Source organism: Zosterops lateralis (genome assembly GCF_965231275.1).
Source record: "Zosterops lateralis genome assembly, chromosome: 4".
NCBI lineage: Eukaryota > Metazoa > Chordata > Aves > Passeriformes > Zosteropidae > Zosterops > Zosterops lateralis.
Window position 1 is genome coordinate 40,654,025 of NC_139765.1, and position 18,513 is coordinate 40,672,537.

The 18,513-nt window shown below is 41.3% G+C and overlaps 1 protein-coding gene across 5 annotated transcripts in view; it reads right to left on the reverse strand.

Annotated features, from left to right (window-relative positions):
* MSRB3 (methionine sulfoxide reductase B3) overlaps positions 1–18,513 on the reverse strand; it is a gene marked incomplete at its 5' end in the record, with an annotated part of 78,895 nt that overhangs the window by 45,443 nt on the left and 14,939 nt on the right. For 2 of the 5 annotated variants that reach the window (XM_083860259.1, XM_083860260.1), the window contains 2 exons: positions 8,393–8,464; positions 12,477–12,603. The exons of 1 other annotated variant lie outside the window; for it this stretch is intronic. In XM_083860259.1, coding sequence (XP_083716385.1) covers positions 8,393–8,464; positions 12,477–12,552 — 148 coding nt within the window. Of the gene's footprint in view, positions 1–2,078; positions 2,152–8,392; positions 8,465–12,476; positions 12,604–18,513 lie in introns of those variants that run through there. 2 more of the 5 variants (XM_083860258.1, XM_083860262.1) reach the window with 2 other exon arrangements.

Below are 18,513 nucleotides of genomic sequence, written 5' to 3' on the forward strand. Positions count from 1 at the left end.
TCATAAAAAGACCAATTGTGTTCCCAAAGTAGAGGCAACAGAGCTACCCATCTGTATGTCATTTAGTACAGGAGAGGCAATGGCAGGTTTAAATTACATGGTATTGGATTGCAATTTCCTAACATTGGATGCTTTTCTGCTTTTTTACCTTGAGTCATTACTAAGGAGCGTTCATAAAAAGTAGCTTAGAGCACAGATGCTTGCAAATCATTTAAGAAAAGATGTTTCTTTCTTCCTCCCCCTCTTCTTTTCTCAAATTTTTAATGTGTGGGGGTGGGTGAATAGGGGAGAGAGAAAAAGAATAATGCTGTTGGTCACTACTGACTAACCCTAGGAAGTATTTTTAGGAAGAAAAAAGTAAAATTGAAAACATCTGATTGAAGTAAATAGTGCAAACATAAAAAGCTTTACTAGTGAAAGAAAAGTATTGAAAAGCGACTTTATTTCATAGATTAGAAATTACTTTTGATCTAAACATTCTTAAAAACAGATTGTTTTCCACTCTGACCCATCTCATTAGCTGTGCTTGCAGAGCCTTCGTTTTAATGGCAAGCTTTGAAAGAGCACTGCTGTATGCCTTTGTTAGCTTCAATCTTATTTGAGAGAGGGATAAAGATTTCATTCCAGGTCTCTTTGTTTGTCTTTCAAGAACCACTAAAGCAGTATTCACACAAATTTTGCAGGAATGTGCCCTGTGCCATGGCTTACAAATTATTTGGTTTTGGTGCACTTAAAGGTCACCTTCCAAATTAGCAAAATTTTCCTACATCCTGGCTTTTCAACCTTAAATGTAAATATTGTTTCCTAACTGTAAGTGAGGTTTGTTCTTTATAACATTTGGTTGCTTATTTAAAGATGTCAAACTTTGGAGGTTTTTATTCTCCAAACGTGCAGGACACTAGGACTAATAAGTCTTTCAAAGTATAGCTAACAGAGAAAGGAAGCATATGCATTATATAAATAGCTATTGTTATCTTGCATTACGCAGCTCAGAAAGAAACTATTAGAGAGACAGTATTTTCTCTATAATTTCAGTTTTAAAAAGTAATCTAGAGAGCAACAAAGAATCTTACAAACCAACATCTCGTCACTTTTTAAAATATCTACCCATAATTAAAAAAATAAATTCTATTTGCTACTTAACTCCTGAAAAAAAAAAAAAGGCAAACTAAGCATAATTTCACTTTGAAAAAAGAGAAAATATTGAGTGTTTTAAAAAATGGTCAGTATGCCTCCTTTACTTTCCTTAAATAAATTTTCATCTGTTTTACAAATTCAATGTCCTCCAATCTATGGATTCACGATATGCATAAGAAAATTTCTAGATGCCACATGATCCACAACAATGATCAGAAGTAGGAGGCATGTTAAAAAAAGATCTTTTGCATGCCTTGTTTTAATAATTAACCTTATGTTTTATAATACAAACAATTATTTCTGTCTGCAGGGAAATTTTGCCAAACTGCACTGGGATAAAATTGCAACTGACTCCCAATAATGGATTCTTCAAGTTTGTAATTTGAGTATTGATCAACAAAAAATTGCATGACAAATTGTAAAGGAAATCTCTAGCCTTCAGCATTCAAGAATGGCCCTATTCAATTAATTGTACTTACTACTTAACTGCTGGCAACAATGATAGCTCAGTAAATGGATCATGCTATTTCCCTATTGCCACAATGCAAGGAGGTAAAGCAAGACTCATCCCTGACTGCAGAGGATATAAGGGTATGTTATCTGAAATGAGGATAGCCTACAAGCTTCTACAAAAATGCAATGAATCCTAGAAACTACTGGATGAGATTCTAGGAATACATTCCCTCAGTTAGGAAAAAAAAATTACATGCAAGAGGGACAAAAGTGCACAATTTTTGGTAAAAGAGTGTCTGCTTCTTGTTTTGCAACTGTTCCTTTATGACATGAGATGACTGCCACATTCAAGCCAACTGTTTGCATCTTGGGAAGGGACAACATAAAGCTATGGAAAGATATGCCCAACAGGAGAAAAACTGCCACTAGTAATGGAGCTGTTATTGAGCTCATTATTAAATCAGAGAATAAATGGGCAGGCTGAACACCTTCCTCAGTCTGGTTCTCCAAAGATGGGATGAGTCTTGGACTGTGGAAAGGGTCCATATAGGCAACAAAATGCTTCAGCAGCCCAGTCGTAAAGGCAGGCTCACAGTTCACTGGCAAGACATACAATTTGAGGCAAACAAGAGAAAAGGTCATCAGTTCAACAAACAGCATTATAATCAATGTGGTTACTGATTAAAGGTGAGGGTAAATTAAATGCAGTATGAGAATAAGAGAGCCTGGATTCATAGGATCTATATTACCACTCTTGTTCTTTGGAGGTGGTGCTCTCAGCAATGACTTTTAGAAAAGCCCAGGACAGCTATGCTCTGAACTCCAGTTAGATGCAGCTCTTAAGAGGTGAACACTGGCCTGCAAAGGCCGACAAAATCCCGTTTACATTCCACTGCAGGATTGAAGGCCAGATTAAATCTCTCTAATCAGCACCCCATGGTGCCTTCTTTGGGGCTGGCACTCCTACAAAGAGGAGTGTACAGGCAGCTGTCACCAACAGGCACTTGCCTTCAGCCCTCTGGCAACAGCTACAGCAGCACTAAAGGCACTTACGATCCTGGAGCAGGATGGCAGGCTTTATGAGGAAAAGACCAGCCTCACAAATCTTAATGCGTTATTAAAAAAAAAAAAAAAAAAAAAAAAAAAAGAGCTGAGGATGGTAAAACAAACATCAACGGAAACCCTTCTTGGAGCCTTCACAGTATTCTTGTGTTTAGGAATGTTTCTTTTTAATGAAATGCAAGGCAGTGCATGCTGCCATTCACCTGCAGACTGGGCATTTCAAAGTTCAGCTCTGAAGTCTGCTGTACAAATTAAGTGAACAGAAAGTATTTTCTGGGTGTTGACCTGATAATGAAGACATTAAGCATCTCACCTCACGTATAAGTTCCAATTGACCTTTTCAAACCTGTGGTTCATAACATTCCTTCCCTATAAGCAATCACAAGAAAACCAGCAACAAGATATGTTCAAATAGACAGACACAAGTTAGCAGACCATTACTCCTCACCACTCAGCCCTTCACCTGTTCCAACACTGAGGGTGATGATTAGTGTCTGACATGCCCTGAAATATGGTGGCATTTTGCCTGATACCTTTCCTATATCAAACAGTCTTTTGAACCATTCTAACAATTTTCTCTTATGTTTTGTTGCTTCCTAGCACTGAAATTAACTCAATATTTCATCTTCATAGAAGACATAGCACACATTTTCCCTCTTCTACCTACGCTTATATTCCACTAGCATTAATGGACATTACAGTCATGCATTGAGCACATACCACTTAGACTTCCTGAACTAAATAAAGCAAGATCAAATGTTCCAGCAGAGCAGAGCCATTTAATAAATCGGGCTTCTAGTTTTCAGTACTACTTCTTTTAGTATAACCAAGCAGTTTTTTAGGGGCCTTCCAGTAAATTCTATTTTTCATATCCCACCCCAGCCCCAATCCTGCAATGTGACCTGTGAGGCAGACAGTTGAGAATATGCATAGCTACTTAAGAGTTTATGAATGTACATCAGATTACAGGATCTGGCTCTAAGTGTACATCTCTCTGCTTCCCAAAGCATGTCCGTTCATGAGTGAGTCAGACCTTGGTAGATCAATGGTAAATTACCTCAAACTGATATTAAGAGGAATTCCACAAAGTCAAAAAATATTTGCATACATTTCTTTTAATAAATATGCTTACATATGCTATTGCTAACACTTGGTATTATTAAAAGTGGAATCTCTCATTTCTTATTATTTCAGATTTCATTTACACAGTTTATGCCTCTTGCTGCCAGTTTTGCCTCACTGTCTTATTAAGAAAAGGCAAACTCACAACTCTCTCCCACATATTTTTATTTCTGTTTAATTTGTTCTCTGCAGCCTCTAGTCTTCAGCACTGGGAGAATGCTGCAGTGTCCTCTCACTGCAAACAAGCCAGAAACTGTTATCTAATTTAAAAAAGAACAACTCTTGAAAATGGTCACATTGCAAACAGTTCTATTGGCTTGTATTTGGAAAACGCAGTTTTATAAAACCTGTATTTGATGTGATAGCTCTTTTTATAATCCCCTCACGGGCCATTTCAAATTACCTTAGCCTGCTGGTAGCTAGGGTAGATGTTGCAAAAGAAACTGAAACTTCAGTTTCAGAACTCCCTCTGAAATGTTGGGAGGTCAGGTTTAAGTAAAATTCAAACTTCATCATTAAAAAAACCCTGCAAATGTTTTACACATTGAAAAACAGATCTGTGACTCCTTTGCTTTCTTGCTGTAACTCCCACCTGCTGTTGAAATACCATTTGCAGTTTCATGCAAGCATTAGAAGTAATGGAGCGAAGACCATTTCTACTATATTGTGCGTTGAAAATCCAAAAGCCAGGTACCAGGACGACAGTTTGAATTTTGGGTCAAATTCCAGGTTCCATCTTAAAAGAACACCACCCAAAAACTAACTGTCTTTAAAAAAAATTGTTTACTTAACACCCAGGAGGATCAGATGGCCACAAGAGAAGGGCAAGTCCCTTCTCTGCAAATTTGCAAACTTCCCATACAATCAGGGAACAGAGCTGTCACATTTATTTTTTCCACCTCGTCATCAGCACAGCTCTTCTTTAACACAAACACATATATTTTGAATTACCATCAGAAATCTCCCATGTAAGACAGCAAATTTTTCAAGCACAAAAAAAAAAAAAAAAAAAAAAAAAAAAAAAAAAAAAAAAAAGGTCAAACTGCCAGCTAATGCATCTCTATGCACTTGTTTTCTCTCCACAGAAAGTGGTACTGGGACCCCAGCAGGCCCATATGGGCAGTATCTATTGTTTCCACGGGTCTGCAAACCTACTTGCAACAAGTTACACAGCTAAGGCAGCCATACAAGCCAAAGAGACATTCCCTGGAAAAGAAATCTGAAGCTGCCTCTCTTCCCTGTGAATGTAAAAAACATTTAACAAAAGACTGAAGTGTTTTGTTTAGTGGGAAAGGGGTAAAAGAAAATCTGCTCCTTTTGTCCTCTCCAGGCATGTCTACTTTACTTCCATATCTGACATCAATGAAATAAATGTCACTACTAGAACACAATCTAAGTCTCACAACCTCTCCAAATTATAACGACTGAGAGGAGTCCACCACCACCACCACCCTGCTCTAGCTGGTGGAGATGAAGGCAGCTTCCTCCGCAGCTTTTTGAGCTGTCATCTTCACTAGTATTGCTGCAACAGCATGTGGCTGCTCAGCAGAGGTTGGTGAATAGAAGAACCTTCAATTAAGTGGAGCAAAAGCTCATTATGTTATAAACTGCCACATTTGTTATCGTTTCTGCTGAGATGGCCAAAGACAGAGTGCACAGGGCAGCTGACCTATTTGCCTTACTCTTGGATGCAACCCAGGCAAGACAAGATCAAGATCTATTGGTACAACAGTGGAGGGGGGAATATTTATAATGATGGATTTCTCTCCCTCTCCCCTCTAACAGATAAAGAGACTTTTGTTTTGCTGATGTTATCCTAGCACCTTTCACAGGCACTACATTTGTTTAAATTAAAAACAGAAAGATAGACACTGAGCACTCTTTATCTGGTCAGTAGATTTCTGACAGAATCAGTAAAAGGGTGCCCAACATATGGAAAGGAATTTTATTAACAGTGGGCTTAAGATGAATTTAGGAAGAGTGCTTTATATGCTACCTTTTGCATATAAAATATTTCAGTAAGTCATCGAAATAAGTTTATTCACACAGCTTTAATAAAGGTTTAACCCTGCAGCAGAAACAATTAAAAAGTCAGCATTTTCCAGCAGTGGCGTATAGTTTATTTTGGCATTCGGGCTGTTGCTAAATCCTCCTGCTGCTTCCTCCACAATAGTGATGTGTGGCCTGTGAAATGAGCACTGGATTTCAAGACTCAAGGTTCCTTAATCTGTACTTGGGATGGGGGTGGAGGAAAGGAGAGGGCTGGGGGAAGGTCTTTCCTCTCCTCCAATTCTCTGTAACAGCCCAGATCTAACCTCCTGCAAAACTTGGTCTGTCTCCAAGTGTGGAGAGTAAGGAGTGCTTTTGCAAAAGCACTGCCTGCTCTGTGGCCTTTCATCCCACTTCTCCAAGGACTGAGGGACATACCCAGGGTGAAGACAGGAACTGCTGGGACACTCTGCTCCAGTTCATGCTCTGCTGTGACCACCACAGAAAACACTGTAAGGGCCTCCCCTCTCAGTCTGCTTCAGGACTAAAGGTAGAGGAACAGTCAAAAAGGTTTGTTTTGTAACTACCAATTTAATTCCCTAATGGGCTTTCTGGAATTCCTTATGTTTCATTAAAATTCAGCCATGCCTTATGGGTCATGAAGACGAGATCAAGTCCTGTAAAAGGGCTTTAAGAGGATCCGGTCAAGCCTTTCCCTGCTCTGCTCTCCTTGGGACTCCCTGACCTGGGCCAGAGCATTGAAGAGGCAGTTTTTAGCCACAGTGCACAAAGCTGCCAGCATCAGACATGGGCTGCCAGCACCTCCCGTCCCACAAAACCTCTTCTCCAGAGAAAGCAGAGGGCGCTTTTGTACCCTAGCCATGCACCCCTTCCCAACGTAGCTTCTTTTGAAGGAAATCACAAACTGAGATACATATTTAGCTTGTAACTAAGAACAATTTCCCCTTCTTAGCATTCTCTGGGATGCAACTCGTTTCTACTTACTTACCCCCACATCATCATCTGTGTTGTAGCAACCTATGGTTAAGCTAGCAGCTAAGTTACAGTAATGTTAGAGCCTCTAGTGCCTGACTCGCAGACCACACTCTAGACCTATTTAAGGTTCCATCAAATTCCAAGCTCATACATTCCCTAAGTGATCGTCTCCTCCATTGTTTCCCAACACACTCTTACTGACTTTAGAGCTCACATTCAATTAGTGCACATTTTCTTGCTTGTCCTCCCTCAGCTTAGCAATATAGAAAATATCCTTCCTTTCTGTGTGCTGTCATCTCTACATTACATCACATTCTTCTCTGAAACCTTCATCACATACTCCTCAGAGAAAAGACAAAGCCAGGAGTTGCTTTTAATTGAAGGGAAAAAGTGAAGGTAGTCCTTAAAGGACTTCTTAGTCCTCCTGTTAGACACTCCAATAACTACAAAAAGTAACTTTTTATGAGAAACTTTGAAACTCAGAAACCCTGCTGAAAATTCATCTTTTCCATACGCAACTAAGCAGAAAATACACTAAGCCTGAGCTGCAGAAGGCTCAGGAATAGAATACAGGAGATTTAATTCTCTCCCAGAATTAAAACATTCCTGCAAGAAGGGTGGAAATGGTTTGTGGTGGATCCTTTATGGGGGCAGGAAGGGAATGAAAACAACCTTTAAAGACCCATCAGGGGATACATTAAGGTATTGTCTTTGTGCATGATCTGGGAGCACAAGAAATGTCTCATCATCCCACTGCTTCTCAGTGCAAGAATCACTGAGGAGCTTCCACACAGGTGGGGCAGGGACAAGCAGCATCTGTCTCCTGAGCAGGTGAGGGAGAGTACAAAATTCCAGAACAAAGACTTAAAAAGAGTGAAAAAACAGAGTATGGACTCTAGGGAACATAACAGAATGCTTCTAGTCTTCTTTATGATCCCAAGTTTGGCAAGTATCAGGCACTCTTAAGAGTATTACACCCAAAGAGATACCTACTAATAAATTTCATCTTAAAATGCATTAAGTAAGGCATTCTAGACTGAATACTATTGTACAAAGGAAACATTTGTAAATACAGTACAACATTCAAATATACTCCCATTAAGACAGCTATATGTAATTTTTAAAACTCATTTTAAAGCCATTCCACAAATATGCTGTAATGCTCTATTATCATAATACAGTGTTCTACTATCATATGACTAAAAGGCAAACATAAACACAGACATTTATATAATAATGACACATGAATGGTTTCACATGCTATTCACTATTGTGATTACATAGTGCATATTTTCCACTCTTTTCAAGAGTCTTCCTCATAACTGCTTGGAGGCAGTAAACTAGGTATTTCTAAGACTGTGTTTTAAATTTAAAAATCTATTTTTGATCCAAAGTGATATTTGCATTTTTTTAAAAAAATTAGCTGGATACAAATGAGTTTTAATTTTTGCCCCCCAGTCAGTTCTGAGGAACACATATATTCATCTGAGACATTGTATGGCATACTTAAACCCAGAGCAAATTTTTATGTTCAACATATAAACCCCAGAAAACATGAATTTATAATGAAAACATTGCCAGGCATTTAACCATAGCTGTGTGGATGGTTTATGCTATACAATATCAGTCTTACTTTTATTTTCTTTTGGACCATGTGAACAGACATCTGTAGTAGTACATCTCTGGTGATACACATTACGGAAAACTATGGGGAAGTTATAACATAATTTATAGAAATTACATCTCTGAACATAGAAATAGACAACATGAAATGCTTTGTCATACTCAAGTCACACAAAGTTTGATAGCAACTACCATACTTTGAACCCACAAGACTAAGGTCTTTCCTAGACTTTTGGTTCTTAAAGCCGTATCTGGCAAACAGTATGCACTCAGATATTTCATTGACATGAGCAGTTTGAGAGTTCAGAGGAACAAATGCATACAAATGATTCATGTATGAAAACGTTTTCAAGATCTGCTCCTAAAAGCAATTCTTTATGTTAATTCATTACTGCTAAAAATCCAATTTTGAGACCCAGTAATTTTCTGTTCACTATTAATTTCAATTTTATGAAAAGACATTATATTAAAACTTAGAATTAACATTAAGGTTTAATAAAAGAATGAGAAACCATACTATAGATATTTATTTAATATTAAGACTTACACCATATGCCCAACACCATTTTCATACAGATGCATTGCAGTTTAATGCTAGAAAAGTACAGTTTCCTACTAGTAGCTATTTTAGTAATTAAACACTATACAACAATTTAATATTACCTAGGACTTTATTATGCAGAAACCCCCCCCCAACCTTAAGTCTACCCCTATAATTTCTTCATCTTTACTTTTACTTAATTTTACAAGCACTATAATTTTCTTTGATCTACAAGAGAGGAAAAGCCAAATTATCACATGCAAAAAATGTGATGTAAGCAGCACAACATTCAAAGTGTTAAAGAATAAAGGGTCTTTTTAAGAAATGAGAACCCATAATAATTAAAAGACAGAGCAAAGCAATATAAGCTATCTTTATACATTATAGCTTGGTGGTCTGCTTCAGAAAACATATGTACATGGAATCTGCATAATCATGACTTGTATCAGTTGCTTCTTAGTATGCATAAAGGAGATGAAGTGGTTTTTATACTAAAAGTTTGGTGGCGATTGTTGTGATTTTGAAGTGGGTTTTTTTAAAGACTTAATTTCTATTAATTAAATCTTGGCAGGTGCTGAGTGCATTCTACATTTCCAAATAAATTCAGAACATTCAACTGTAATAAAGTGGGCTCAAGGAGCAACACTTCTGTGTCACAACAGACACAACAGAGCTGTAGTCATCACTGACAATGAAGAAACCTTGAGTCAATGTGATGATAGTTTGCATATGGGCGAAGATTTTGCTTTTTTCCGAGTATTCTCACTCTTCTTAAAATACTTGTAAATGTTCCTAAGGTCTCAGGGTGTACTTTCTGAGTGAATGACTCCTAGACGGGAAGTTTTTCATGTAGCCCTGGGTATGCAGAACAGTAAATGCCTAGTGCCATCTACCGGGAGTGCCTGCTCCTGCTCACGCTTGCCATCTTGTCTACAAAAAATGTTATGGGCAAGAGTGCACTAGGTGTGCACACATTGAAACGTTTAGTCCTAACTTCAGTCAAGAAAATATTTTAAAAATACAATTCAGAAGAACAAATCCGCACGCCAGGTGCTAATATACAAACAGAAAAAGAACAAGTAAAAACACTTCACCAGCACAAGTGAAACTTCCAAGTGCTTAGAAAATAGTAGTTCAAAGAAGGAACAGCTCATCTCTATTCTAAGATACCTCTCAATAGTATTTAATTAATTTGACTGGGGGGGAGGGAGGGGGAGAAGAAAAAAATCCCTTGTTTCTGATCTGCAACTATATATTAAATATAAATTATACATTGCCTTGTGTTACTTTGTTCCTTACAGGGAGGACAGAGGTACCATTTCAAATACAGAAATTGAATGAATACTTTCATTCAAGTCCTTGTCCTGCAAATATTTAACTGCATGGGGTTTAAAACATTGCTAGAAAGCCCAGTTTACTGCTCTTTGGCACTTTGCTTCCTGAGAATGGGTTCCAAAAAGTTAAAAAAAATCTCATTCCATATTGAATTTGCCACTGAATTAGAAGGTGGCCAAGCTCCACACTGTCCCATACTTGGTGGACACATGGCATGGTGGTATGGTTAAGGGACTGCAATTCACAGTACTGGATTGTGGGAAAAGTACTAGCCCAAAGTGTTATGTTATAAAAAACTCATGAGAACTTGGGGTGTTTTATGTACACTCAGAAGCCAAAGTCACAGGGCATTGTGGCATTTAAGCAGATGTTGGCTCTACATTCCTTCCCATGCTTTATTTGATACATGCTATGCCATTTATTTGCAATCCCTTAAATACACCACACACAAAAACCCAAACCAAAGGCAAAGCAAGCCTACATTAATTTTTAAGCATCTGGGGAATTTAGATTACTCTTAAAATATGCGAGATATGTGATTGTATATTATTCCACTGTTAGCAGATGAATTTGGGCTTATTATATATAAATATCTATATATATATATATAGATATATAAAGTAGGCAGTCAGAGAACTCAATCTATTAATGATCCCACAGTTACGGATCCAAGGGATGACAATAAAGAGTAGTGTTAACTTTTTATTCCAAAATGTGACTATTGGATTATGAAGGAAAAACAACTTGATAAAACAGCTAACGCAGTGCTTTGGAAACAGCAAAACCTCCCATGGGTGTTTCTAGCGTTGTCCCAGCGTTTCTAGCTGATGAGATTACAGATCTCCTTTTCAGAGTGGGAACAAAATGGCCAGAAGACTGTGTGCCCCCATGTTAGACACCAGCAATATGAGCATACATTGAAAGATGCATAATGAGGCCTAAGGAAATATGCTTACCCTATATTTTTAGGATTTTAAATCTGGCTCAGCAGCAAATATAACAGGAAACTGAGGTCAAGCTGACACAATGTGGGTTATTCTCTCTCTTCCTCAATATGTGTTTGCAGTTCCTATCAAGGTTAATAGGGGTTTTGTGCACATGTGGGGGAAATGGAACGTAAATGCTGCAAAAATTGAACTCAGATTTAGTTCAAATAAAGTCTAATATGCTTTAGAAAAATCCATCAGCTTGAAAACTAATGTCTTATCACTGAAAAAAAATCTTTAAAACATCACCTCCATATGCTTGCTAAGTCCAGGTCTGGGAGAAACTGCTTGTTCTGCAGTCTTATGAACCAGTTATGAGTATAGCACAAACACCCAAGCAGCCCCATTTTCGAGGCTTCAAACACAGACCAGCCAGGACTGTATCTTTTTTATTTGTGCGTCAAGAAAATTTCTAGTAATGTTCAAAATTAATTCAGTACAGCTCATATTTTCTCCCACATAACGCTGTACACTGACATTATTACGCTGACATTATGGACTGTTGCTGTTTAAGTGAAACACAAAATACTTAGGTTCAAGGTTTTCATGATATAATCAATTCATGGAGATGGGGTCTTATGGCACCCTTCCCAGATCTAATGGACAAACCTGGACCTTACATGAAAAGTGCAGCTGCATGTGGGCATTAAATTGCATGTTTCCACTTTGTAATGTAGAGAAGTGTCAGGTAACTAAGGAATATGCTGTCAGAAGAATGAAAGAATTAAGTTTTAAATCCTGCACACTTTTTGTACATGATTTTCAGTATAACATACTTGATTTATAACAAAAATGTTAAAAGAAGCGCATGGAGTGTAACTATAGTATACTGCTAAATACTTCAAAAATTATTTTTAAGTCCTACGTTTTAATAGCAATCAACATGTGAAATTCTTTTAGATATTCTCTTTTAAAGTTAGGATTGGCATTTAATAAAATATTTTCAGTTTAATTACACAGTTTTTGCCAAGAATTAGGAAAATAATATAAAATTTAAGAGACAGAATTTTGGACAAGGAAGTCAGCATTTTCAAGTTTCTTAAAATCTTCGATATGAAGTCAGTCACTCAACTCAGTGACTTTTACAAAAAAAAAAAAAAAAAAAAAGCAAATAAACTTCTGCTTCAAAGGAAAATTTAAACAACCCATAGCACATTGTTTCCTGCAGCAGAGACACCCATTCCTACAAGGGCCTTCATTATGCATGACACAACAAGCAGCACCCATTCAACCTGAGGGAAGCCCACAGGCTCGCAGGGCCACTGGCTGGCTCTTTGTCACCAAATGCAGCAGGTTGAATGCAGACATCACTGTGATATCCTCACCAACAAAACCAGAGGCAAAGAACAGGGGCAAGAGCTGAGTAGGGAAGAAAAAAAAAAGAAAAAAAAAAAAAAAGATGAGAACAAATTAAAACATCAAAAATGTTAAGATACAGTCACAGAAAAAAAAAAACCATAAACTTCTATAAGACCACCACATAAGAGCACAATTCTAAATGCACTTTTCTTAGCACGTTCAACCCATTTTTGCTACCCCACCTCCCAACATTTTGATACATATTACACAGTATTCAGTGAAACCATTGTATATGCTACAAAGTGAGAGGGACTGCATATTTTTATAGGGGGCATTCACAACAGCTGCTTTAGATATTCAACTGAGAGCAACTTGGGGTAGTAGCCTAGTTACAAGTGCAGGGGTAAACCTCAACTAGATAGTAGGAACCCACTTGGAACACCCAGGAATGCTCGGCAGATCAAACATGCAAGCTTTTTTTATTTGTTTTATTTAAACCAAGATCACACTCCACAACATTTCTGAATGGTGAATGCTGGAAACCAGTCATTGCTAAAAATTGTTCTTTTGATGACTTGTTTGAGGAATGTGATGTTTCATTGTAATAAACTTGCCAGATATCTTAAAACCATGGCTTTTCAAAGGCAGGAAATAATTCATGTTGTAAACTGTCCATGAGATATATTTAAACAATCTTCCAGCCAGTTCAAATATAGCAGAGAGATGGCAGTCATGAGATTTTATTTCAGAAGGGTTTAATGCACAAATACTGATTGTTTCATGCACCCCACAATGGGAAAGAGGAAATGCAGCTGCCTTATAGCCCAGCCATGCACAGCCACAGCTCGCTTTAGAAGATTATGTGATGCGGAGCTGGAGCCAATCCCCAGCCAAAGTCAGTACAGAAACTATCTGGGGCTGTCATGGCATCAGGCACCAGGTAGCTGTGGAGCAGCAGGGCAGTCTCCCAGCCTCCTCTCAGCCTCACTGTTGGGTCTGTGGCAGCCCAGGAGCGGCGGGGGCAGATCCTGCCACGGCCCCCAGCAGCGGCTGTGCCAGCGGGGACAGACTGACCGCGCTCTCCTCCTGAGGAACAAGGCCCTGCGAGGAAGGGCACCTGCAGAACACCCCTAACAGGTGCAGGCACACCACCCCTGACAGCATTCAATGCAAGGCTGGACAGGACTCTGAGCAACCAGGTGTAGTTGCTCCCTTAAGTCCCTGCCCTTTGCTGGGGGTTGGATTAGGTGGCCTTTAAAGGTCTCTTCCGAGCCAAACCGTTCTGTGGTAATTCCATCACTGTAACAAGGGCCCAGCCCCTAGCCGCACCCATTACCAAACCTGTCCGGAGAGCATCTGACAAAAACCTGACCGCATGGACACGCCTCACTCGGCCGTATCCAAGCCAAGCTTGCTGCGAGACTCCTGACACCTGGAGCTCCCCGACGGCGGCGGGGTTAGGGCCGGGCGGGCACTGCGGAGCAGGCAGCCCCTGAGCCCCATCACAAACACACACATCCCTGAAAACCAGCGCCAACCCCGACCAACAGACCGCCAGGAGAACAAAGGGCTGCGCGCAGCCCCGCCCTTGCCCTACAGCCGGCACTGTCCCTCAGCCGGCACTGTCCCATTGTCCCCCAGCCGGCACTGTCCCTCAGCCGGCACTGTCCCACAGTCCCTCAGCCGGCACTGTCCCTCAGCCGGCACTGTCCCTCAGCCGGCACTGTCCCACAGTCCCTCAGCCGGCACTGTCCCTCAGCCGGCACTGTCCCACTGTCCCCCAGCCGGCACTGTCCCATTGTCCCTCAGCCGGCACTGTCCCATTGTCCCTCAGCCGGCACTGTCCCGCTGTCCCTCAGCCGGCACTGTCCCCCAGCCGGCACTGTCCCATTGTCCCCCAGCCGGCACTGTCCCATTGTCCCTCAGCCGGCACTGTCCCGCTGTCCCTCAGCCGGCACTGTCCCCCAGCCGGCACTGTCCCATTGTCCCCCAGCCGGCACTGTCCCATTGTCCCTCAGCCGGCACTGTTCCACTGTCCCTCAGCCGGCACTGTCCCACAGTCCCTCAGCCGGCACTGTCCCGCTGTCCCTCAGCCGGCACTGTCCCACAGTCCCTCAGCCGGCACTGTCCCCCAGCCGGCACTGTCCCATTGTCCCCCAGCCGGCACTGTCCCACAGTCCCTCAGCCGGCACTGTCCCCCAGCCGGCACTGTCCCACAGTCCCTCAGCCGGCACTGTCCCCCAGCCGGCACTGTCCCGCTGTCCCTCAGCCGGCACTGTCCCCCAGCCGGCACTGTCCCGCTGTCCCTCAGCCGGCACTGTCCCTCAGCCGGCACTGTCCCACTGTCCCTCAGCCGGCACTGTCCCACAGTCCCTCAGCCGGCACTGTCCCGCAGCCGGCACTGTCCCTCAGCCGGCACTGTCCCACTGTCCCTCAGCCGGCATTGTTCCAAAGTCCCGCAGCCCCGGGAGCAGCGGCACCGAGCGCCCCCTGCCGGCGGTTGGCCCGCACCGGCCCGCGCGGGTGGCGCCGCCTGGCGGCCGCTGCTCAGCGCACTCCTGCGAGGCGCTGCACGGACGGCCCAGACCGACACTGCCTCCCTGCCCTCCTCCTCCTCCTCCTCCTCCTCCTCCTCCCTCCCTCCCTCCTTCCCTCCTTCAACTGTAAACAGCTAAGAGGAAATTATTTTAAATTCTCGAGAATTATGAAAGAGATCCTGGCCTCTTGAAAATGTCAAGAATTTCAGTGTTCACCAAAATGTTATTATTTACCCTCACGTATTCATAAAGACTTTGGAGGATATGCAAGTCCTGAGAGCCCAATAAAATATCACTGAGCATCCACGAAAGTACTTTACTACAGTTAATCTAATTTATTCTTTTATTGCAGGTGCTTTGATTGCTGTTTCTATTTACTCTGTACATTATATCAATGCCCAGTAGTTCCAGCGGGAGGAGACCTCCTGGTGCCAGGTGCTGTAGGCACACAAGCCCTGCTGCAGGAAGCTTACAGAGCCCTGTAAGAATGGCTTGTGAAGAATCAGTAAAGAGAAGTGCAAAGTCAAACTCATTGCAATTAACACGTTCGGTTTGGAGGTGTTTCACCCCACCTGCCAGTTCCACGGGTACAAAGAACTAATTTAGGGAGAATGACAGTAACACTGAGACAGATTCCTATCTTTCCTCTGCTCTTTCTGTGGTGCATGCAATCTTGGCCATAGCTCTTAGCAGGCTCAGGTGCCATGTTTATGTCTCTGATTTACTTAAGGGGAACAGCCAGAGTATAAGAAACATAGGAAGAAGCCCACAGAAGGGTGATGTTGTTGATGAAGTGTCTTGAGCACAAGTCTGACGAGGAGTGCCTGAGGAAGCTGGGGTTGGTTAGCCTGGAGGAGGCTCAGGAGTGATGTTATCACTCTCTTCCACTACCTGAAAAAACATTGTAGCCAGGGGGTGGTCAGCATCTTCTCCCAGGCAATTACCAGTAGGATGAGGAGGTTCAGGTTGGGCATTAGGAAGAATTTCTTCACAGAAAAGATGATTAGACATGGGAATGGGCTGCCCAACAAGGTGCCACAGTCTAGTTGACAAATGGTGCTGGGTAAAAGGTTGGACTTGACGATCTCAGAGGTCTTTTCCAAACTAAATTATTCTGTGAAAACACCATCCTGGGAATAGATGGCTGGGGATTTAACCTCCCATGCTATACATGCCTAGCCCTCTACAGGTTAAGCAAAGCCCCCATGCTGGTGCTGAAGGTACCTGCCTGAGCCCAAAGGGAGCCCAGCTGTACAGCCACAGCACCCCACCTTGCCAGCGCTAGGGTCAGATGGCCTGGGGACAATAATGCTAACATGACTGCCACATGCCTGAGCCACAGTGAGCACTGCAGTGCTGCACTTCACCACACAGACTTACCACCACCCAGATCTTTATTGCAGTACTGCAATATGCCACTTCCCTGTAAGGACAGATGCTACATGAAGAGGTCAGAGCAGAACTCACAATTCAGGGAAGGACATGATGCTTTTACACATCATTTTTGGGTTTTTTTGGGGGGGTTGCCCTTTTTAAAAAAAACACGTGCTTCTTGCTGTGCTGCCTGCAACACTCAGGACAATGTTGGCGTCTCCATAGTTGTCCTGGGAGTGATCAGACCTCTTGGAGCCCCTTCACTGCACTTCACTCTTTAACAGAGTACAACATGGCTCTTTCATCTGTCTGGTTCTCATAAGATGGACACCATGTTCAGCAATAGCTTGTAAATCTTGTAAGTACAGATAATACAAATATAGCAGTAATTATGTCATTAGCTGGGTTTCAGAAGCAGTTTTCTAGGATACACACTTTAACACCAAGGAAGCCTTCCTTTTAGGAGCCTAATGTTGGCAAATATTAAGGAACTACCAGCTTTCAAGAGCTTCTACATTGTCCATTGTGGACATTCAGAAAATATAAGTTTGGGCCCGAAATTATTAGCTATAAAGTAACATAGGTGGTCTCTCAAATTTGTCCTTCGGAAATTAAGAACTTTGTATGTACTCAGGTTATGTTTTTTCAACCTCTGTCTGCAACTAGAAAAATTTCTTTCGGTGAAGGCAACTTGAGAGGTTAAATTCTGATATTACCACATCTTGTTTTTAAGAGCAGTAAGGGAAACATCAAGGGTCTTGGGAGCTTGTAACACTACTGGTTTAAATTTTTCCATATTCAGTGTTATTCCTGACAACTCAGGTCCAGAATTCCTAAAATTACATGAGAACCCCAGCTCTGACAAGAAAGAACATGAAGTTTTAGCTCTTTACAAGTGAATTACAAAGACATCCACAAATTCTTAAGGGAAGGATTAGGGGTTTTTTCTTGCCCCAATAATAAAACCTTAGTAATGTGAGGTTTCTACTTTTTTCCAATTTCCCTTCCCTCAGCCCCAAGTCTCTGGCCTCATTTGGAGGGCAGGAAACAATTAAGAGATAGGCACACACTAGTCAGAGAGCCAGGCTCACAGGCTCTTGTCAGGAATTCCAGTCACTGGAAAAAGCAAAGAGCAAAAATATTGCCACACTAAAGAAAGCCAAACCAGTTAGAAAGAAGTAAAAGCCTGGGAGTCTACTCTAGCATTAAATTAACAGTTTAATTTTTATCAGTGTCTGTTTTGTAAAGTTTTTTTCAGTTGAACAGTTGTTTTGAAAAGGGTTTACTTACTTATTTTGACACAAAGCAAACTATAATTAAATGTTTCCCTGATAAAATTTAGTGGGGTATTTTGTATATATATATATTTCAGCTTTAGCATTAATTAATTTATTATTTTTTATTTGCCAGTCAGAGTCAGCAGAAAGGACAGATCAATCCTCGTAACTGCAGAAACAAAAGGTGCAGCCTAAAGAAAGAACCACATGAGCAAGTGTTTCAGTAGATCATGTCTTTCTGAATTTGTCTTTCTGACCTGTCTTTCTAAACAATTATTTATTCCCTAGTCATTTTCCCTTAACACATTCTGTGCTAACACCAAAGACCTTGGTCTTTCCTGCTCTCCACACTGCACTTGGAGGCTTCAAGGAACTTTACTGTTTGCAGGTAATGTCTCAAGTTTGTCATGGTGTATGCTAAAGTCCAGACAAAGGCAATGTTGAACAGCTTGTAAGAGATATTTTATAAACCATCATGAAGCTGCCAGCTGTGGCAGGAGACTGGAGTACAGGAAAACTTTTTAGCAGGGGCCTGATGACTGCTGGTTATTTATCAGCAAAAGGAGGGAAGAGTTCCAGTTCCTACTCCAATCCAAGATCTCTAATCCTGAAACTAGCACCCTTTGCAGGGCACAAAGTATTCTCACACTTACATACCTCATTACCTGGGCTGTCCTAGCCTCTCAACAACCAGAGAGAACCATGAGGAGGCAGCCTTCAGCCCTCAAAAAAACACACATCCTGTGAATATGCATTTGTGCTTTGCAACTGTATTTTTAGAC